The following is a 23,525-nucleotide window of genomic DNA, read 5'->3' as shown; positions in this document are numbered from 1 at the left end:
CACTTTTTTCGATATTCATTTATTCTGAAAACTTAACAATATATGGTACTGTATAATACTATCTATCGAAACATGACCACCTATGTAGACGGAAAGGGATAGTTTTAAAAAATAGTGAAATTCGTCACCTAATGGCTTCGGTGTCTCAATAAGTGTCACCCGTTAATAAAGTAACACATCTGTGTATCATGACAGCTGTGCTTTATATGATAACTCGACCGTACAAAGGAATATATGACACATTCACTGAAATTTCATACGATAAGTGTCATTCGTTAATAAATTAACAACCAAGTACACGGCATGTATCTAACAATTAACTGTATACTCGTGCGCGGTAACCTGTAGGGGTAGCCAGGTATACCAAAATTAATTCACATCTTCATCCCATATACTATTTATTGACTTACATAATATATGTGGTAATTCAATCAGACGAAAGTTAAAGAGAGGTACATGATGTCCATATTGATCAATACAAGAAACCCATTCCACATTTTTTTGCAACATGGACAATTCTTTAATTATAGTAATAAAGTCTGGCCAATCTAGATCTGGACTCTGTCTATTCTGTAAACCGGCCTTGCATACTTCGTCATGGATGCAGAACATTTAATGCAGATATTTTTAAAGTTACCCGATAGAAAACAGCTCTCACTATTATCGTCCAGTGTGACCAATACACTGATGTAGAAAGGATATGGATGTCGGATTGACGGTTGACGGATTTTGATAGTACATACGATTGATTGTGCAAAAGTTTATCTATCGTAAGCGCAGTTTCCTCTAAATCAAGTTCCTGATAGGCAGTGATTTGGAAAGGAACTCATGGAAAAGAAAGGGAAATGTATGAAAGTTGAATCTTATTGAAGGAAAGGGTCTGGACTAGTAGCTATGAGTGGTGCTATAGCTTATATAGCTCGGATCTAGAATTGATTTAGGGGGGTGTCACCATTCCAGATTTTAATATTTTAGCAGTGATGCATGTACACTACATTTTACACGATTAACTTAGATGTCGATGTCTCGTCTAGCAGGGCAGTAATTACCAGTAGCACATGTACACTTTAACATAAGTCATGTTACACAAGTCTACTTTTACGTCAGTGTCTTGTCCGGGTTGTCAGCAAGTACAACCCCTCCCCTCCCCCTCCCTCAGGTCTCTCTGAGATTATTCAATATAATATATAAATAAATATAAATGATTTACTTCTAAAATCACCTCTAATGGAAATTGTTGGAAGATGTGCAACATCATCAGTATTCTCCCCAGGAATATATTGGTACGCTATGATATCTATTTTTTAAGGGAAAATAAAAAGCTAGTCTTATGAGGGTGAGTCTTATTGGAAGGGGGAGAAGAGGTAATCAATTTATGAGAACTTTATGTTCCAATCGTATTTTTGTTGTTATATACCTCTCAATGAGTAACGGCCAAATGGTGATGCGTAACGGCTCAAAATGCATGCACGTACAAGTGCACGTGGTTTCAGTGCGCACAACGAACGGTGCTAGGGGATGTCACACGATCGACGCGGTCTTATATTTCGCTACTTAAAAACATTCTGGTCACGGACAGGTGTCACGTGCGCTTGGTGACACCCCCCCTGGATCCGCCTCTGTAAAATAAAGCATGACAAGAAGAAAGTTAGACATTTTGAAGATGTTTGGATGAGTTTGATGAAATTATATATGCACTGTTTGTATACATGTACGTTGCAAACTTAGTAGGACTTTATTTATAATTTCACCTAGTCATCGGTAATATACCGAATGTTCCTCGTGCACACAGTGGAAGTGCCGTGAGAGCGCAATGAGTGCGCAGACAATCGTCAGCTAGAACTCCGTAGGAACGCGGTAGAACGCCATGGAACTCCGTAAAAACGCCAAGGTCGCCGTGAATTGCTGTGGCACCGCCATCTTCATGAAAAATATCATTTTTTCCTGCGATCTCCCGACGCTCTGGACAATTTAACAACGCCGTGCAATCGCAGTGGCAACGCGGCTAGGTGTGACAGGGGTTTTAGTTGGTAATGTAATAGATATTTATGTATAAATATTGATATTTTATATGCTACTATTTATATAAATAATACCGATGTGTTATCTTATATGTTTGATCTTGTGTCCAATTCTTTTTTAATTTTTAAAATAAATTACGGTGCGTTCGACATAAAACATGATATTATTTAGTGTAATACAACTATCATATACTAAAACTGAGACTTTATTTTACTATTTCTGATTATTGCACGAGTTTACATGCTGTCTAAAATACCCGATCCCATTATCCTATGTGATGGTAATTCTGTACAATTTCATCGTAAATGCTCACAACACAGCTACACCGTCAGAGAAAGTTTAAATATCTTCATAAAATGTCAAGCAGCTACTGATAAAGGGAAAACAGTTGTTTAATTATCGCTGCGAAATGCCATCCTGATACAAACATACCTTCATATCGTGTATGTATCTTGTCAAAAATACACGCACAAACATAAAAGACGGAAAGCGTGGACGCCCATGGCTTAAGGAAACATCAACTGTTTTTGTTAAATATATTTTTATAATTTTCGGGTTTTTTTCCATGAAAAAGTGCCAAATTTCGGAAATATATTTCACAGCCAATATGCGAAGGATTGAAAAAAACATCCTATTACTAAAATGGAGCCATGACTGAACTTGGTTTTGGTGTTAGGCTTGCTGTATGAAGAGTTGTTAGCTTACAACTTAAATCAAACTAATGGGACACTAGACAGTGCGTATATTTCGGTCAGAGAGGCCGTGGGAATAGCATGAAAGATTTAGAAGACACAAGCCAGGCTATGTTTCTCCCCTGTATTAGATAATTAACAAGCTCCTGGGAAGGGTAGACAATTATATATAACGTAAATATAATTGTCGTACAAGGACACAACATGATAGATACAGATAACGCACAAACTTACACGATTACGTGGCATGTGATATTACTGAACATTTAGAATTATCCAACGGAAACACAGAACAAGTACAAGAAGTTGCATCGTGATAAAAACAAGAGATTCCAGGGGGATATCTGCGTACAACAGCGTACCTCCTTTGTTAATGCTATGTTACATTGATATTTTTTTTTCAATTTATTTTCTGTGGGATTGAGTCATGTAAATTAAATAAATATACAATATTTGATATAGCACCCTAACATAAGCCACTCAAAAGCGCTTTACAGTACATAGATATATAATTAATACATTTAGCATATACATTAATCAATACAATTTTGAGGAATTCGCAGGAGCTGCCTTATCAGGCGCTAACTACTAGTCCTATGCCACCTGGCTGATATCTCCCTATGTGTGTATGCCTGCGTGTGTGGCGTGCTGGAGATGTATTGTGTTCTGTTTGTAGTGGGACCCTGCTTGATTGATTGATAGGTGTTACGTCCGCTTCACTACCTAGTAGTTCGGTTATCCAGCAAACTATGGGACCGTGCTTCCAATGGCATCTTTTATAGTACCAACTCACTTGAATGCTACAACACAGATACCGCAACTTTGATTGATTGATTGATTGATTGATTGAAAGGGTTTACGTCCGCTTCACTACCGAGTAGTTCGGTTATCCAGCAGACGATATACCGCAACATCCATCCCAGACCATTTTATACTCCACCTGGGTTGTTGGAGTTGTGTGGGCAGGAGAAAAACACTTTCTCTGATATTCCATGCGTACGGCGACTGTAAACATTAAATACTCCTTGTGGTAGCGTTTGATCAAAACTCCATACTGTTTTATATGACATTGTTCATTTCTAGGTGCTGTTGTTGTTTGGCCCTAACTGACTCGCATTGTCGATGGGCCGTGAAACAATACCAAAACAAAATGTTGTCGTTTGACTTATTTCCTGGCACACTACTAAAGATGTTAGAAGGGGAACAATTTATTTCGAATTTGAGAAAGATCTGTTATAAAGGTGCAGGTGTAAATGCATCATACTATAGAAGACGGACGTAACACCCACAGGTGACTATTTACACTTTGGTAATAGATACAGTAGGTTACAAAATGAATCTAGTGAAGTCTAAATATTACTTTATCGTAAAGGATATGCAAATAGACAGGTTAACGTACTTTTCCTTTTCAGAATAAAATACTGATGTTACTGTATAGATTTCCAACTCTCTTTGTAGTGATTACAATTAGTGGACGTCATTGATATTGTCGTACCTGAAATAATACCAATAACACATAGACAAAAATATGTCATTTTAACAGTCATCGGGTACATTATCAAATGGATGCTCTGTCTCAATAAATATTTTTTTCATGTTTTACAGGGTGTTTTTCGCCATAGCCTTTACCGGTATTACTATTGGTCAAGCGTCGTCCTTCCTACCCGAGTACTCGAAAGCCAAGCATGCAGCCGGTCTCATCTTCAAAGTCATTGACACCGTGCCCCCGATAGATATTTACTCTAAGCGGGGTATCTACATGGTCAGTGTATTATGTTACCTGGTGGTCAAAAGTTGCAACGTTGACACAAATCACACACGAATCACATGAAAAATCTACCTATCAATAGCTTTTTAATGATATTAAAATGGTTACAAGTTAAACTGGAACAAATAACAATGATATACCGCTTTTCAGACTTTCAATAGTGCTCTTTATAATACACGACGTCTCCATAGCACCTGTTCAATTTACAATATTTCTATGATCTCTTCCAAATTTACAACATTTCTTAAGTGCTTACTAAATTTACAACATTTCTAAAGCGCCAACTAAATTAAAAACATCTCGATAGCACCTAATGATTTTACAACATTCCTAGCGCTTCCTACTTCCCTTAATGCATTTTTTTGCGCCTACTTAATTTACAACATTTCTGAAGCGCCACGTTTCAAGCGCTTTCTATATAATTTACAACAATATAACGTCTTATATAGTTTACAACATTTCTGTGACTTCAAATATTATAACAAAATTCTATGGCGCCGATATAATTTACATCATGTCTTTAGCTCCCTATATTTAAACATTTCCATAGCGCTTATATAATTTACTTCACATTCATAGCTACATATATCATTCACAACGTTTTTATAATTTCACAAACATAATTTCACGCTCTATACAATTTACACCATTTCTATAGCTCCCTTTCAATTCAACAGAAGTACTCCAATGCACTTAACCGTACATGTTCAATAATCGTTTCAAATATAAAAGGCATATAAATCTACACTACGACATTAACATGCATGTGATTGTTCTTCGTGCGAACAAAGGGAGATGTAGTGCTAACGCGACTGTTTATAAAACATGGTATATTTCCATCTTTTCAGCATCATTATGGACTGTTAAACAAATATCTACGCTGGAAGTCTAAAATGCAGATAAAAAATGTGATATGAGATGCGATTATTTGTCATTTTGACCATCATTGAACACATATTGTTATTTTAATTAAGCATGGCAAGAAACATTTTCTTTTAACAAACAGTTACCAAATCCGTCATCAAAACACCGAGCTCTTACCTGCTAGAATCAACAATTGAAAACCAAAATTATATCCATTACTATTTCAGGACAAGATGGACGGTCGAGTCAGTATAAAAGATGTCAATTTCAACTACCCTTGGAGAAGTGAGGTCAAAGTGTTGAAGAATTTGACTTTTGAAGTCGAGGCGGGACAGACGGTGGCACTCGTCGGCTCCAGCGGCTGTGGCAAATCTACAGTTATCTCCCTACTCCAGAGGTACTACGACCCACTGGATGGTAGTCTGGTAAGCTGAAATTGTGTATACTTAAAATATTTAAGTTTTGGCTATTCATCCCTTGATGAACTTTTTCAAAATACATCGTAAAACCTCAAAAACACAACACTGAATTTGAGGACATCGTATACCGCAATATTTGGCGCTATATATGTGATTCTAACCAGGGACGTATACTGTCCCTGTTCTAACTTTCCTCTGATTGGTTGAAGTTGCTTGGCAATGAAATTACAGCGCAATGATGTAAATTGTTAATTTTGTATAAGAAATGAATAAATATTCATCAATTATGAACAAAAATGGTATGATTATTTGGGAATAATACGGTATACCAAAATTTGTTGATATCAGTAATTTATAATATATTATGAAACATTATTGTTCTTTCCGATATAAATATGTGGATATATTTACACAGGAAAAAATATACGTAGGATGTACATTATTCGTCGCCCCAAAGCAATACCGATATAATTTCATCAGTATGTATTTATTTCAGATTGTAGACGGCCGTGAAGTAAAAGATTTTAACCTAAATAATTTGCGCTCAAACATAGGAGTAGTCAGTCAGGAACCAATACTGTTTGACTGTAGCTTTAAGGACAATATCGCGTACGGCCTTGACCGCATGGTCGGAATGGACGAAGTCATAGAGGTGGCAAGGACAGCTAACATCCACGAGTTCATCAGTGGACTACCGATGGTAAGTTATGTGGACCAGATAAAATGCTATTCCTTTTGTCTAAAGAGAGGTTAAGTTGCTATGCATGTGGCTAGCTTCTCAACACCAGGAATGTTTCTCGACACGACTCGCGATTTATCGTTACAATTACTCTCTCACAAAGGGCTGTAGTCATATAAAACACCAAGCCAAACATTCACTATACAATAAATCAATTCAAGGTCTGACGCATTGAACAGAATGTTGTTTTTTGTCTGTAGGGTTATGATACGTATGTTGGGGAGAAGGGAACGCAACTCTCAGGTGGACAGAAACAGCGCGTGGCGATCGCACGAGCTCTCATCAGAAATCCAAAAATTCTCCTGTTAGACGAGGCCACGTCTGCTCTAGACACTGAAAGTGAAAAGGTATATTATGATTGTTAGAGTTTAATAGCATTGAGATTTAGTTTATATGCTTACTGAAAACTGGAAAAATATATAAATAATACATGTACTCGATTCCCTGATGACAGTCATGTGACAAACGAAAACCCCACTTTGAAAAGGCATTTGTTTTCGTAAAAATACATTGAAGCTATATTACCCTCAACAAATTCAGCTTGTAATAACAATTCTTAGTTAATGAAATATTGATATAGACGTTGGACTCCTTTCAGTTGGCTTAATATTTCCAATATGAATGACAAATGGAACATTCCAAATTCGAAGCGTAACATGGATTACGTTGTATTTCGTTGTGTTTGAGTGGCACCTAACTGTTCTTCTTTAAAAGATATCTTTATTTGCCATTTTTTGAGTTGATTTCTGTTTTGGATGCTGTTGGTCATGTTGTTGAGGTAGGCGACAGTGCTGTTGGTCATTTTGTTGAGGTAAGCGACAGTGCTGTTGGTTATGTTGTTGAGGTAGGCGACAGTGCTGTTAGTCATGTTGTTAAGGAAAGCGACAGTGCTGTTGGTCATGTTGTTGAGGTAAGCGACAGTGCTGTTAGTCATGTTGTAGAGGTAGGCGACATTGCTGTTGGCCATGTTGTTGAGGTAGGCGACAGTGCTGTTGGCCATGTTGTTGAGGTATGCGACAGTGCTGTTGGTCATGTTGATGAGGTATGCGACAGTGCTGTTGGTCATGTTGTTAAGGAAAGCGACAGTGCTGTTGGTCATGTTGTTGAGGAAAGCGACAGTGCTGTTCGTCATGTTGTTTGGGTAGGCGACAGTTCTGTTGGTCATGTTGTTGAGGAAAGCGACAGTGCTGTTGACCATGTTGTTGAGGTATGCGACAGTGCTATTGGCCATGTTGTTGAGGTAGGCGAAAGAGCTGTTGGCCATGTTGTTGAGGGAGGCGACAGTGCTGTTGGCCATGTTGTTGAGGAAAGCGACAGTGCCGTTGGCCATGTTGTTGAGGTAAGCAACAGTGCTGTTGGTCATGTTGTTGAGGAAAGCGACAGTGCTGTGGGTCATTATGTTGAGGTAAGCGACAGTGCTGTTTGTCATGTTGTTGAGGTATGCGACAGTGCTATTGGCCATGTTGTTGAGGTAGGCGAAAGTGCTTTTGGCCATGTTGTTGAGGTAGGCGACAGTGCTGTTGGCCATGTTGTCGAGGAAAGTGACAGTGCTGTTGGCCATGTTGTTGAGGAAAGCGACAGTGCTGTTGGCCATGTTGTTGAGGTAAGCAACAGTGATGTTGGTCATGTTGTTGAGGAAAGTGACAGTGCTGTGGGTCATGTTGTTGAGGTAAGCGACAGTGCTGTTGGTCATGTTGTTGAGGTATGCGACAGTGCTGTTGGCCATGTTGTTGAGGTAGGCGACAGTGCTGTTGTTCATGTTGATGAGGTATGCGACAGTGCTGTTGTTCATGTTGTTGAGGAAAGCGACAGTGCTGTTGGTCATGTTGTTGAGGAAAGCGACAGTGCTGTTGACCATGTTGTTGAGGTATGCGACAGTGCTGTGGGCCATGCTGTTGAGGTAGGCGACAGTGCTGTAAGTTATGTTGTAGAGGTAGGCGACAGTGCTGTTGGCCATGTTGTTGACGTAGGCGACAGTGCTGTTGGTCATGTTGTTGAGGAAAGCGACAGTGCTGTTGGTCATGTTGTTGAGGTAGGCGACAGTGCTGTTGGTCATGTTGTTGAGGAAAGCGACAGTGCTGTTGGCCCTGTTGTTGAGGTAGGCGACAGTGCCTAATATCGGCGTCTTCATATGACTTAAGCTGTTGCGAGGACGTTAACCCTGACCAAAGAAAAGAAAAAAGAAAAAAAATCATTTCAGATGACGCTCGCGCTTTACACAACCATGCAATCACTTTTGAAATTTGCGTTATGGATTTTTTTGTTTACATTTCAGCTCGTGCAGAATGCGTTAGACAACGTTCAAGACGGCCGCACGTGCATTGTCATCGCTCACAGACTGTCCACTATACAGAATGCTGACGTCATATATGTAATGGACTCGGGGCAGATCGTCGAGAAAGGAACTCACCAACAGCTTCTCGGCCAGAAAGGGGTGTACTCTGCACTCGTAAACGCGCAGCATTTAGCTATGAGATAAAACTATATTTTAGGCAGATTTTGGACCTTCTGTGTTATGAAAGGATTAATGCGAGCGGTAAATTCAATTGCGTTGCATATAGAAGCATATAAAACCTTTCAATTTCTTTGCATTCGATTGCGATTTTTCAAAAAGGTCTAAAAAGTTCAACGATATGCAATTTCGAAATATTGTGTGAATGTTCTATGCAGGATTACCATTCCAGTGATATAATATGTGTATGTTATGATGTTATAAATGCCATTTCAGAAGAAATGTAAACGAAGTGCTTTATATTTGCAAATGCTTAATACTGATAATGATTGTGCCATATTAGATTATTTCAGTATGCGTTGCTATTGTCCTGTATGCATCATATATCATTAATAGATTTAGGAGATATCGAATATAATAACCTTAAGTTATTTTTCAATGTAAAAAAAAAACCGAACGAGGGAATCATTTTTTTTTCACAATTCCATTCAGAAGTGAATATTGCTTTGGAAAGTTAGTAATGTATGTAGTTTTTAATTTCGATCAAAACATTGCGTGCGTCTGCCGTTTTTTAATCAGTTCAAATAAGCTTTTTTCTAAGCATTTCTCTGCATGACATGCAATGGTGGAAACCTTTTTATCAGATTGAGCTTTATTCGTCTTTCAAAAGGTCGAATCTTATTTGTAACCTGACTCATTTGATATATTATGATAGGAAACTGCTATAGGATACTTTCCATAAGTATTTTACAAGATATCTTGTTTTGTTCATAAATGTTCAGATAACTTTCATGCACTTAACTGTTTAGAATAGCCTTCCAATTATCCTACCTTCTTGTAGGCGACTTTAGGGAAATTGTTATTTTTAAAGTATTTGCTTGAGACTTGATGGGATGCTCATTAATGATGTTTCATAATTTAGATGATAGAAAATGAAGCAACCAAAAAGATTTTCTCTCACTTAAAGTACCCCCCAACCCATCTGATGTTTTGTATGTTCAATGTTCATTGGTAAAATTTAGGCTTTACAAGGTAATGGTTCGACTACAGCATTTTTTTCTGTTTTCATTTTTTATTTCTATTTTCAAACGTTCAGATTTCGAATAACTATGATTCTGTGCAATGCATCGCAACATTTGATTTTTTGAAATGCGCCTTTTAAAAAGGACTTCAATAATTGTTTCACAATAGTGACCGTGGTAAAACTCTAATCAAACTAGCTGATACTTGTCCATCTTAAATATGGAATTACAAACATGATCCTAAAATCTATTGATCCTATTATCTACATTTGTAATTTCATTTTCTGTTTTAATGATGTATATATTAAAATTAAATACATCGTGCGTTTATGTCAATATTATTGTAAAAAGTTGTATGCCGGTGAGTTCGTTTAGGTTAAGTTTAAGTGGACAAAGCTGTTAATGGAAGAGTTTAAATGTATCCACATGTATAGTAACTTGTAGAACAAGAAGAGAAATAATTTAAAGAACAGTCTTGACATGCAACTTCTCTCCGTCTCCCTACTTACCAACACGATGCTATTTTGATTTATTAAAACATGTAAATGTACTAGTACTGTATATGTAAAATGAACAGACACAGATGTAACATAACACTGTGAAAAGATGAAAAGGTTTTTGCAAAAATTCAAACGAACAGGCCAGGCGTGAACTAATCGTGAATGACTACACCGAACGAGACGGGAAAAGCCAGGCGTGGACTAATCGTTAATGACTACACCGAACGAGAGGGAGAAAGTTAATGTTTCAAATATTGTTTGATTTTTGTTTGCGGAAGTATTAACCAAAATGTTGTTACCTTTCCTCTAGTGTTTCATAGATGTTTCTTTAATAGTCTAATAATAGTCTATCTCTGAAACAGCTATCTTTGCGTGTATAATAGTCTATCTCTGAAACAGCTGTCTTTGCGTGTATAATAGTCTATCTATGAAATAGCTATCTTTGCGTGTATAATAGTCTATCTCTGAAACAGCTATCTTTGCGTGTATAATAGTCTATCTCTGAAATAGCTATATTTGCGTGTATTATAGTCTATCTCTGAAATAGCTATCTTTGCGTGTATAATAGTCTATCTCTGAAATAGCTATCTTTTCATGTATAATAGTCTTTCTCTGAAACAGCTATCTTTGCGTGTATAATAGTCTATCTCTGAAATAGCTATATTTGCGTGTATTATAGTCTATCTCTGAAATAGCTATCTTTGCGTGTATAATAGTCTATCTCTGAAATAGCTATCTTTGCGTGTAATGTTCATATTTTTTATTTCGTGAAGTTGTTTGAGGACATGGATAAGTTTGGAAAGCATTGTCTCATCCATTTCATATAGTTTGCAATAAAATATTGTAAATTAGTACCTACATGTGTATTTTTATGATTGATATCGCACAAATTGGGTGTGACCGATGGGGTTGCCACAAATGTTATCTCATCCGTGACGTGCCGTATTTAATAATGTAAAGCAGAACAGATTAGTCCCATTCTAGTGACGCTATTTTAATATTTACACAAAAGGTAAAATTCAACACAGCTAGAGTAGCATTTTTCATAAACTGTATTTTTAAGTGGGAGAGTAAAATTCAAAACAGGGTCAATCCTTTTAGAAAACGCCAAGGCGAACATAAGTGGTCAAAAAGGAATACATGTAGTTTTACATTGAATAGTATTATGTTACATTAACCATTACATTAAATCTTCTCTTTGTTGGTTTACAACAGTTTAAATTTGCGACTTTAGATATCTATAAAATAGAATTAAAAAATATCATTTCAATTAACGAATTGTCAGTATCATTGATTCATAAAATGATTGTTAGATAAACAAATATGAACTTTATTTATTTTAAAACACTTATGAAACAAATTATTTCAAATTATATAAATCACTCTTGTTCGCCCAGATGTTAACGCGCGGGGTCTTAGTGTGGGAGGAAACTGGAGTTACCGGAGAAAACCCACGTGATTGGGCAGATGACCGTTTACGTACCGTTTCACGTCCGATCGGGTTTATTATTTTTCCCAACTTATAGCACTAATAATAACTTTAAAACTGTAGACCATCTTCAAAAGAACAGGAATGATTGAGGGCAATGGTATTTGTTGGCACCAAATAGTATACACTCCATCAAATCATAGAACAGAGCATCTAATAGAACACAAAAGTACCAGAATATGCCTGTTTTATATCTATATATCATCGGAGCAGCAACAGTCAACGTGGAGGATTCCCAGTCGCTGTAGAATACAACACAAGAAAATCTCATTTGAAGACATCAGTGATTAATTTAGATTTGGAACACACTTTACAGAAGACGGGTGTAAATCGAATCTGATTGCTTTCCTCTTTAATTTTCTCTTTCTACAAAGATCGGTTAATGAGAGCGAATACAAAAATGGAAAATGAGGAATATCTCTGATAATCACCGACATCATGTGACCCTGTTAGCCCATGGGCATCATGAAATACAAGACAAACCTCAAGACCAGGCATTAACTTGAAATGTGCTTTCAATAGTAAAAGCACAAATATTAACAAATCAAAGGTGAGAAAAATCAACATCAATTTAAACACCCACTCGCAATACCAACACAAGCGTAGAGAACTGAGATAAAGAAATTCACTTTTGTTAGGAATTTATTAACAAGCGGATGGAGACTCACAGGTGGATAATGATCATTGGAAGTCCTGAAGAGCTTACGGAGGTCATCTGAAAACACCACCAAGACGAAACTATTAATTCTCTTGAAAAATGAGCTGGGAGACCTTCAGAATCAAGGACGTTGACACGGGCTCCCTGTAGGAAGTTAGATGTATTCCAAAACAGGATACCTTAGAAAAATGCTTGACTTGAACCCTTTCTGATATTGAATTAAAACATCTAATTGGCATTGCACAACTTCCGGCAGTTGCACACAACAACAAGAAGGCGGTTGATAGTCTTAGATACAAATTGGACCCAAACGCCAACCCAAGAGTTGCCTTGAGATAAAAACAAAGAGAGTTACCTTCAGGGGCATGACTTCATCCGGCTGAGAAATAAATAAAATACATTGGATGGACATGGGCCAACATTGCAGGTATAACAATGGTCTACAGACAGAGACAAAGAGAGAGAGAGAGAGAGAGAGAGAGTAGGATTTCATTGGTTGTAATCCTGTTGTGCTAAAATGCACGAAGAGGACTATGGAAGAACTTCAATCATTCAAATATTTATCCACCAACTTATTCAAACTTTTTAGAATAATCGAATTAACGGTATCGATAATATCTGTTGACAAAACATATACAAATCTTTAAAATACAGGAAGTGATTTTCATGAAAAAGAACAAAATATTGATCCAGATGTTACTTTTCCCCCAAACCCGTACATTATCCCTACTGATCGTGTTTAAGATAATCTAAATCAATAATGACATTATATATGTATGAAATATGCCAGTGCACAGACAAAAGCCTCGTTGTTCAAAACACCACTAGACTATTATCATACACGTAGTTTTATCCAGTAGTGACATTATTCATTGCATTTCTTTAAAACGATATGGAAATGTTCCGCTTTGTGACTCGATGTATGCCGCAAAAATAGACATTGAAGATTGGACTTACCATTAGAGGGAGATAACTGTTATTAGTATTAATATCTTGATCCATAGTATCATCAATGAGAAATATATGATGTGACAAGAATGTTTCCGAATGAGAGCTGAACTACTCTTGAAAGGTACATTAGCTAGAACAACAGACTTTTTACTATGATGCTAATGTCGTCAGCTCTTAGCTATATATACTCATGCCATTAGTTCAATACGCTATATAATGACATTAAAAACACATGTATATATGTCCAAATGAGGTTACATATCATATGCTCACAATATCATTGTTGTAAGTGTTATGTGGCGGGAAGAATCGTTTGAATGGAAGTTGAAAATAGTTATGAACGGATGAAATGCATGAATAAAATATGTATTGTACCAGAGACGTATATACTACTGGCTTTATATGTCTCTGATTGTGTGTTGTAACAGCTAGAGCCTCCCTACAAGGGGACATACTTTTAAGGGTATTGATCCCAGGACTTCAACCCTGGTAATACCTTATTCCGTGCTGGGGATTAAAGTGTACCCTGAACGTTTTGCTATATCAAGCTATGAAAATACTTAATATAATAAAAGGCTAAGAAAGTGCGAACGTCGTAGTTGACTCCGTTTCCGTGATATTGTGATTTATCTGAAAACCACACCTTTGGCTCAGCTGCGATCACCTCCATGGGGGTAGCCACATCTGTGACATCACAAGTTCAACATGCAGCCCTATAGGAATATAACGAGAAGCTTCGATCGTGCGTTCGATATGTGAGCTTTTTAGCTACTTATATGATATATTCCGTCGTCACTTACTTGTGTAGGTAATATTTAAAGACTACATACATATAAATGATTTTTTTACAATTTTAATTATGAAATGAGTTCCTCCTGAGGAAGCAAACGGTGTGTTGGATGCTATCTAAATTGAAATGTGTTTTTTACACAATTTGTTTATCTAGTGACTGTAAATAATATACTTTTTATTATTAAATTGATCTTTAGAAAATTTGATGAACACCTACCTATTTACAACACAAAACAATTGATTAAAAATTGAATCAAATTAACGTAGGCGTACCGCACCCCTTTCTTTACAATATGTAGATAAACAAACAAAAAATGCACCGGTACAATAATTTATACTCAAATTGAGCAGCAACCCGTGTTTTTTTACTCCCAGTCATAAAACTTGGAACGTTTTTATTCTTTATGCAATCCAAGGAATTTAGCACATAAAAGATATACACACCACTTCTAAGAATATTGCAGAGGGAGAACCTGTCCGTTCAAGTCTCACAAAGATTAGTACTTTATCAATAAACCACTTTATCAGATATATGATGTGCTTAGCATGGTCCAGCATTATTTGCCTCGTTTTGACTTTCATCTATCGAGTGATGCAGTTGTACTGATTGTGGTTTGCATATTATGTGACTCTGTGACAGTACTTACGTATTTTATTTATTTATATTTTTCTTGAAATTGATCCTTATACCAAGACGTAATATATACGTCTCTGCTTATACATTTCCCCGTTATCTCACCTGAGGACATTGTTGTTAAATTGAAAATTGGAAGACACATAATCTGCACCAATTGCAATCTACATGCTAACTTCAGGTACCCCCTTGCCCACCTGCTGACAACCCTTTGATGTCATACCTGTACACATATATATAGGTGTGTATTGGGCCTCCTGCTGTCAGCACTGGACACATGTGTTTAGTGCTATTTACCTGTACACACATTGCACACCTAAGTATGCTTAGGGAGTGGACCAAGTTGATTTTCCTTATTTAACCAAGATGTTAGATTATAACTTGTGTATGCTACATGTATACAGAGACGTATAATTATTATACGTCTCTGATGTATAGCAGAGACATAAAAAAGCCATATTAAAGTATATACGTCTCTGATGTATATAGGGAGAAACAAAAATGTTTGAATCTCATAATTCAATTATATTTTTGAGATAAAAGTAATCACTGAATTAGATTATACAAGTTCGTTATCTGATTTAGCATCGCATACAGAGGTACTGTATTGTATACACTTAAATGTGTAACTGTCGATATTTTGCTGTTTATTTGTATTGTAAACCTAACATAAGGAAGACACCATGTCGTCGATTTGACATTAAAATGTGATACTAAAAATAGTGACAATTAAAACAGCAGACACCAACGTTGAAGTTATTTTGGAAACACACATCTTTCAACGATATATTTTTGGACTGTAGAGGTACCGCAGTATATAACTTTGCAATATAAGTTTTCCGGCACAGAAACTGGTCACGAAGTAGTGCTGTTCAATGATATATAAAGTGCATACACTTTTACGTCTCTGTGTAGAGGAAAGAAAATGATTCCAAACTGACTTTCCAGGTAAAAATTAAGAAATATCTTTGATCGACAACATTGAGACTATTTCTGTTTAATTGCCATCAAATTCATTCATTTGAACAAACAAATCTCATCAGTGCTCAAGTTCAGGACATGCAATGCCACCAGTCGTCAGTTTGGTTTCAATTAAACTCACTGTCTGGAAATTCTGTAAAATTTTATATGACTGGATACCATCTACATAATGTTATCTTCAGCATAATCTGATTCCTCAAAACTAAAACAAAAATTAATTCGCAATCTGACGCTGTTTGACCATGGCTGTTCTCGAACTTGTGAGGTCACAGCCGATAGGGGCCAATTCAGCGCGAGTTACGATTATGCTAATTAGTAGAAGAATGACAGGTGAAAATCGTACAATTTACACGTCCATATCTCGGTATTGGAATGGCCATTGTTTTATGCGGTTTTCCGCGACAATTTGTTTTTGGAACATATATAGAATAATAATATATTCATTTCTATTTTCGTTCATGGTACACTTTAAAAACGAAATGGTATTTAAAAAATCAGGTATCATTTTATGTGACAAGCATCATCCTAATTGATTGTATGCACCATGGACAACTATTTACAATCACGGACTTAGAGATAGCAATCTAATTCCGTGGTACAATGTATATGAGAGCAAACCGCTTCAAACCTATATTGCAGGGGAGACAATCCTAGCATACTTGTCCATTACACACGTTGTGATCAGAGACATATAATACGTCTCTGTTGTGATGAAGGAGGCCGTAAGACAAAAGGACTTGGCCAGTCATCTGAAGAGACTGTTGAAATCTCGGAGATAAATATGAAAGGTTGCTATTGATTAGAATGCGACGTCTCTGAGTGTTTTCAAGTCATTTTAATTTGTTCACCCCTTTTCACAAATAATAATTACCGTTCAAGAGTCTGAGTCACATTATTCAATTATATGTATCAGAATGGTTCTTTGGAGAGGAACCATAGAAATATCCATATAATGTTTTCACACACCAGTAAATTCTCAATACATACTTATAATTCAGTTTTTTTCTGTACTTGATTAGATCGTTCTTTATTATTCCACGAAATACGATTGCTATTTAAGTCCGTGATTAAACTGTAGGAATACTCTTTGTTTGCAATTCTTTTAAACAGATTTTAAATATTGAACCGAGAAACGATAATTGATCCTTGTTGATGATGCGGGAACCTGCTACTCTAGATTTCTGTCAACTTCAATTTCATTGGCTAAATTATACAGGCTTGATCCAATCAGAAGAGCCGTTACATTGACCGTCACTTCTAACGAACAGACACGATGAACATAGAACTGGGTAAGTCTTTGTATTACTTAGCTGCGTTTGCCTATTTAAAAGAATTAATTCTTAAAGGGCTGTTAACATTTTGTCAGAGATAACAACTTGATACACAAATATTGCCAACATTTCTGGTGAATATAATGAAATCTTGGACGAAATCACTTAATCATAACAATACACAGAGACATTGTGAATCATAAAATACCGGTGTCATCTTTCAGGATTTTCATCGTCGTTTCATACTGATCCGTCGTCATATCTTATCGTTCGATTGTTAAATGCACTAGAGATCACGCAATTTGATCGCTTGAATCATGTCACGTACAGCATCGTATCTAATAATAGCGTGAAATTCAGTATATAATCTCGGGAGGAATGGTGATGGGTCAGGGGAGACAACTCCTGTATTACACAGGAGACATTCAATATTGATAAAATTTGATTTGAAGTTGTCTGGATACATTTATAATCAATAGCTCTATTGGTGCATTCGTTTGGTTCTATAACCCTAATGTCCTCTCAAAAACAATGGGCGAAGCTCTTCCTCAATTTTCCATTAATTAGAACTGGAACAGAGCATACAGTTTGTTTGTTTCCAAGTCAATCAATCACCATGTTCAAAATATTCTAAACAGATAGTTAAACGAATTGGAAAAAAACATAGCCAGTTTAATGTTCACATGTAATGAGATCAACCTTATTCTTTTTGCCTGCAACTATTTTTCAATGAGGACACGGAATCAAAATTGAAAGATTTATCTGATATTAATACTGAGTGTATCTGGTGTAATAAAGGGATACTCTTATATTCTTTTATGTGCAGATGATTATATTGAAGTCCATGCACATATGAAGAGAATTTTTGGAAATAAAGACATATTCTGTTTTGATAGAACATACAGATAAACAGTTGTTTTTTCAACATTTATGGTATGTAAGTGTGAGACCTGAGGATGTACATGAATGTATGTTTCTACTTTATAGGGGACATCCTGGTAAACATATTTTTTTCCAGAAGCAGATTTTTACTTCAAGACAAACATATATATATATATATTATAAATCAGAAAAATGATCCTTACGGACGAAGAAATATCATAAAAAGAAAAACTCTCAACAACGAGTCTTTAGTACTTTCATCTCTTCTAGGAGATTCTTCAGACTGTTAAACTAATAAATGAAAAGAAAGACATCAACCCAGAATTTCTGAGAGAATACTTTTTGTTTCATTGGGACCAGGAAAACAAAAAGCTTTTATACTTTGTCAGAAGCAATGTATATATATATATAATTTCCTGCTTGCTTTTTTACCCACATTCACAAAACTTGCAATTAAATGTGGCATTCAACAGTTAATCAACATTTACACCTGTAAGTGTTCTAGTCCAAATCTACAAGATTTTTAATAGAACTTGTGTATCGTGAAACTTAACTGATCCTATGGCCTTGCAAATATTTCATCGTATTATTTTAGATTTTAAAATTATCAACAAAAATGTAATATTCCTTTCGGAAAACTGCCAAAAATACAGGTATACTGCATGACAGTTGTCAAATTTTCCTGAAACTTTACCCTGTCCTCATGACGTTGCTTATTTCGTGTCTCCTGCAGTTAATTACTTCTTATGTTTTGTGCTGGAGATGTTTCCTGACGGAAATATTGGCGTAGAACTTGTAAATAGTCTAACCAACTAGTTCTGTGGACTATCAAGCAAAAATAGTCAGTGTCTAACGCTGCATTATTGAGAGGAGTGTCTCATACAAAAATGTTGGCACTTGTTTTCCATTATATACAGAGTTATGGCCCTTTTTGTTGATCACAGTGTATATGTATTAACTTATGTAGATAAATATTCTGATGTTCTTATTCTGATATATGTTCTGATGACGGCCGAAACATGTAAACACAGGATTAAATTTGCTGATATCCCAGTTGATGTTGTTATGGTCATCTGTTCTCATTAGTGATTCTATACTTATATCACCGCACCAGTGAATTCAATGTAAAGAATCCATCAACTGGGATATGCTGAACTTGGCTGATCTTTATGGGAACTACCGTTGGATCTCCATCCCCTGTATTTATGGATATATAAATATGGAAAAGTAAAATAAAAATGTTAAAACAATCCATTGAAGCGTTTAAGAATTCTGATTATATACTTGCAAGTACAATGCACCCATGATAAAATCTGAATGGCTTCCAGAAGGTAGAACCTTAATGTTTCTCATCAATTTAAAGAATTTTGTGTTAAAGTTACTTATAAAATCATGTCTGATGCAGCATTAGAATGAATCTGCACTGTCTATTAATTTTCTTTGAGCAATTGTTAAAAACTTTCCCAGATGAAGACAAGTATATTATTATACCTCTATAATGAGGAAAGTAATTCTTTGCAAGTGACCATAACACTAAGATTGTAATTATCTCTTAGTAAAGTTTAATTTGTTTATCATATATCAGCTGTGCAGACTTTTAAGTTTGTGTATAAATAAAAGAACCATAAATGGGGATTGTACATGTATTTGCAATTTTAACTGATCATCTAAAATAATGTTCCAAAAATTATGAAAAAAAACCCACTGCTGATTCAAGATAGAAGTTTTAATGCATAGTTGTGTAGCTAGTGTGGAAAAGTCAACCTATTTAAGAATTGTACACTTCTGATAGAAATTGAGGTGTAGGTGTTTATTGAAGTGTGGGTGTTTCTTGATACGTGTCCAGATCCCGATAAAGTCTGTAGGTGTCCTTATCATCTGTCGATAGGTAGACTGTTTGGGATAACAAATCTGTTTTTAACACATATGATGATATACAATATGTGCTGTATACACTAACTTAACATGTTGAGACATATATACCCAAACCCTCAAGTTTGCTGGACAAGTTCAGTTCATTTTAAGAAGAAAAGATTAGATCTCAGTCGTGTCTGGCTGCAAGTATTAGTGTAATTGTTTTAAAACCAATTGAAAATCACAGACATGTCATTCTTAGAATTAAGAATTAACACAAAATGGTAGTGGTGGGCTGATGATCGATTATAATCGATAATCGAACATCAATCAGTTTGCCCTTTCCGATTCCGATTATCGATTACAAATTCTGTTATCGATGTAATTTGTTCTTCATTAATATCAAAGTGTTAAAGTTTTCAATGTAAAAAATGTATTAAAAGTCATATATTTTTATGATTTTTATTATATGAGTGATAAAACTGCATAAAAATTGCTTGAAATCCATACATTATTAGGTCACCTGAGACAAAGTCTCCAGTGAGCTATTGCGATCGCCTTTTGTCCGGCGTTGTCCGTCGTGCATCCGTAAACAATTTACATTTTCGACTTCTTCTCCAATACCCCTGAACCAATTTCGATCAAATTTTTCCCCCTGGGGAGGGGATAAACTTTACTATAGTTTATGTAGGGAAATCACATTTTGGACCAGCATTTGTTTAATTTCCATTGGAATTAATTCAAACTTAGTTAGCATTATCAGTATTTGATAGCAGTTCAATGATATGCACAAATCAGCCCTGAATCACATCCAGGAGCTGATGGGTGGGGCCAAAAAGGGTCGAATTGACTGAAATTTCAAAAAAAAAATCTTCTCAAGACCCAGATATGGTAAAATCAAATACTCTTCATAGATGGAAGGGTCTTAAGGTGCTTTACCAAAATTGTGAATTTCTTGACCCTGGGGTCTCACGTTTCCCCCTGGGGAGGGGATAAACTTTACTATAGTTTATGTAGGGAAATCACATTTTGGACCAGCATTTGTTTAATTTCCATTGGAATTAATTCAAACTTAGTTAGCATTATCAGTATTTGATAGCAGGTCAATGATATGCACAAATCAGCCCTGAATCACATCCAGGAGCGGATGGGTGGGGCCAAAAAGGGACGCATTGACTGAAATTTCAAAAAGAAATCTTCTCAAGACCCAGATATGTTAGAATCAAATACTCTTCACAGATGGAAGGGTCTTAAGGTGCTTTACCAAAATTGTGAATTTCTTGACCCTGGGGTCTCACGTTTCCCCCTGGGGAGGGGATAAACTTTACTATAGTTTATGTAGGGAACTCACATTTTGGACCAGCATTTGTTTAATTTCAATTGGAATTAATTCAAACTTAGTTAGCATTATCAGTATTTGATAGCAGGTCAATGATATGCACAAATCAGCCCTGAATCACATCCAGGAGCTGATGGGTGGTGCCAAAAAGGGTCGAATTGACTGAATTTTCAAAAAAAAATCTTCTCAAGACCCAGATATGGTAGAATCAAATACTCTTCATAGATGGAAGGGTCTTAAGGTGCTTTACCAAAATTGTGAATTTCTTGACCCTGGGGTCTCACGTTTCCCCCTGGGGAGGGGATAAACTTTACTATAGTTTATGTAGGGAAATCACATTTTGGACCAACATTTGTTTAATTTCCATTGGAATTAATTCAAACTTAGTTAGCATTATCAGTATTTGAGAGCAGTTCAATGATATGCACAAATCAGCCCTGAATCACATCCAGGAGCGGATGGGTGGGGCCAAAAAGGGTCGAATTTACTGAAATTTCAAAAAAAAATCTTCTCAAGACCCAGATATGGTAGAATCAAATACTCTTCACAGATGGAAGGGTCTTAAGGTGCTTTACATAATTCAGCTGACTGACAGAATCTCTATTTGTACATAGTACATATACTACCCAGATCTTTCACACTAATTTTGAAAATACATGTTGTTCAAGTTACCATTGTTACAAAATGATTTCTTTTTCATTTGGCAACATCGATAACATCAGTTTTTACATAACTCAGGTGACCGTTAAGGCCCATGGGCCTCTTGTAAAAGAACGAAACCTAATGTATAGTTAACAACTCTGTCTATTTGGATATTCAGATTATATTATAAACCGATTATGCAATCGATCATCCATTAGTTCACTACTTCTGATTACAAACTGATTATCCACTAGGATTTTAAACTGATTGCCCATCCCTACATAATAGACAATTGGGCTGTGTGATAAAGATTTCACATAGACCTACAGCAATTTTTACAGACCAGAAATTGATAGAGAATTGAAGGGAATAATCAAATAATATGTAGTTAAATATCAAAAGAAAAGTGATATAACAACATTTTCCCCTCACTATTATATACTTGACGTTGTCATTGAATCATAGATTCATACACATTCATACACATCATATGAAATAATTTGATTTCAATCTGAATCTGTTTCAATAATTTTGAATTTACTTAAAATCAATTTGTAGGGGGTAGGAGGTTCCACAACATAGACCAGCTTACAAGATTAATAGGATGGATAACTTTGTTATTACCGTGAAGGTATCCATAGTCTAGCCAACACCAAAACAAAAGGATCCTACCTAATATTGGAACGGCGTTGGCTCTTCTCCCCTTTATACTTAAAATTAAGCTCCATTCCCAATGGAAAAATAATTTTTTAAGTGTGCACAATATTTCTGTAATATTCCCTTAAAAAATTCCAAACTATGTAGGATGTTTTTCATTTTATTTTCACCTTGTTTACAGAGATTTTGTTTATTGATTTTTGAAGTTATTATTGATTTATTTTCTGTAACCTATTTTTTCTGACTCAATGCCACAGGCCCCATCCCAAAATAGTTGGGAAAGCAAGATCTGTAATAGGATACAGAGTCTGGAGTGACTCAGCATCAACATTTGAACGTATTGAGCTGAAGGTTTAGATGTCAAAAAAGTTTGATTTATCAGCAAGGAGAAAATCCTGACATTGTGTATGCTCAGGTTTTTCAACTTTGATATAATATTTGGGAGTAAAAGTTTTGGCAAGCTACAGCAGTATCAATTTAAGGTTTCCATATTGATTCAGGTTTAGACAAATTTCACTGGGCTATTAACTGATACATAACTTTTTTTTTTCTTACAAATCAATTGCCCTTGGGAAATTTTAAAATCAGATTTTCAAAAATGTTCAAAGTGTTGTAGAGATTTGTTACCATTCTTTCCTCATGAGATATTTTCAAATTTGTTATGATTTAATATATTTTTTTGCTACCAGTTAAGTACTTAGATTTTCAAGGGTGTTGTGGAGATATGTTGCTATTTGTTTCTCTTGTAAGTGACTTCAGAGGATTTTACAATAGTTTTGTTTGGATTTTGGAATTCCAAGATTTTTAAAAGTGTAGAAATTGCTTGCTTACCGTATTGTAAGTAAACTTGTGCCATTGGAGATTTTTCAAAATTGCTGTAGAGGTTTTTAATGAGTT

General features: G+C 35.8%; 2 protein-coding genes across 2 annotated transcripts in view; both read left to right on the top strand.

The window, feature by feature from the left end:
* The window catches only part of LOC110460013 (multidrug resistance protein 1-like), a 90,366-nt gene extending 79,034 nt beyond the window's left edge, over nt 1-11,332 (top strand). Inside the window, exons 24-28 of the mRNA XM_021512704.1 lie at nt 4,320-4,476; nt 5,574-5,771; nt 6,262-6,465; nt 6,705-6,851; nt 8,780-11,332. Of these exons, the coding sequence (XP_021368379.1) occupies nt 4,320-4,476; nt 5,574-5,771; nt 6,262-6,465; nt 6,705-6,851; nt 8,780-8,983 (910 nt within the window). The 3' untranslated portion in view covers nt 8,984-11,332. The remainder of the gene's footprint in view (nt 1-4,319; nt 4,477-5,573; nt 5,772-6,261; nt 6,466-6,704; nt 6,852-8,779) is intronic.
* A 5,867-nt stretch (nt 11,333-17,199) lies between these two features.
* LOC110460012 (transcription initiation factor TFIID subunit 10-like) overlaps nt 17,200-23,525 on the top strand; it is a 45,428-nt gene continuing 39,102 nt past the window's right edge. Inside the window, exon 1 of the mRNA XM_021512702.1 lies at nt 17,200-17,272. Within this exon, the coding sequence (XP_021368377.1) occupies nt 17,257-17,272 (16 nt within the window). The 5' untranslated portion in view covers nt 17,200-17,256. The remainder of the gene's footprint in view (nt 17,273-23,525) is intronic.

Source organism: Mizuhopecten yessoensis, unplaced genomic scaffold (assembly GCF_002113885.1).
Source record: "Mizuhopecten yessoensis strain PY_sf001 unplaced genomic scaffold, ASM211388v2 scaffold10289, whole genome shotgun sequence".
NCBI lineage: Eukaryota > Metazoa > Mollusca > Bivalvia > Pectinida > Pectinidae > Mizuhopecten > Mizuhopecten yessoensis.
This window is presented reverse-complemented; position numbering and strand designations above follow the sequence as displayed.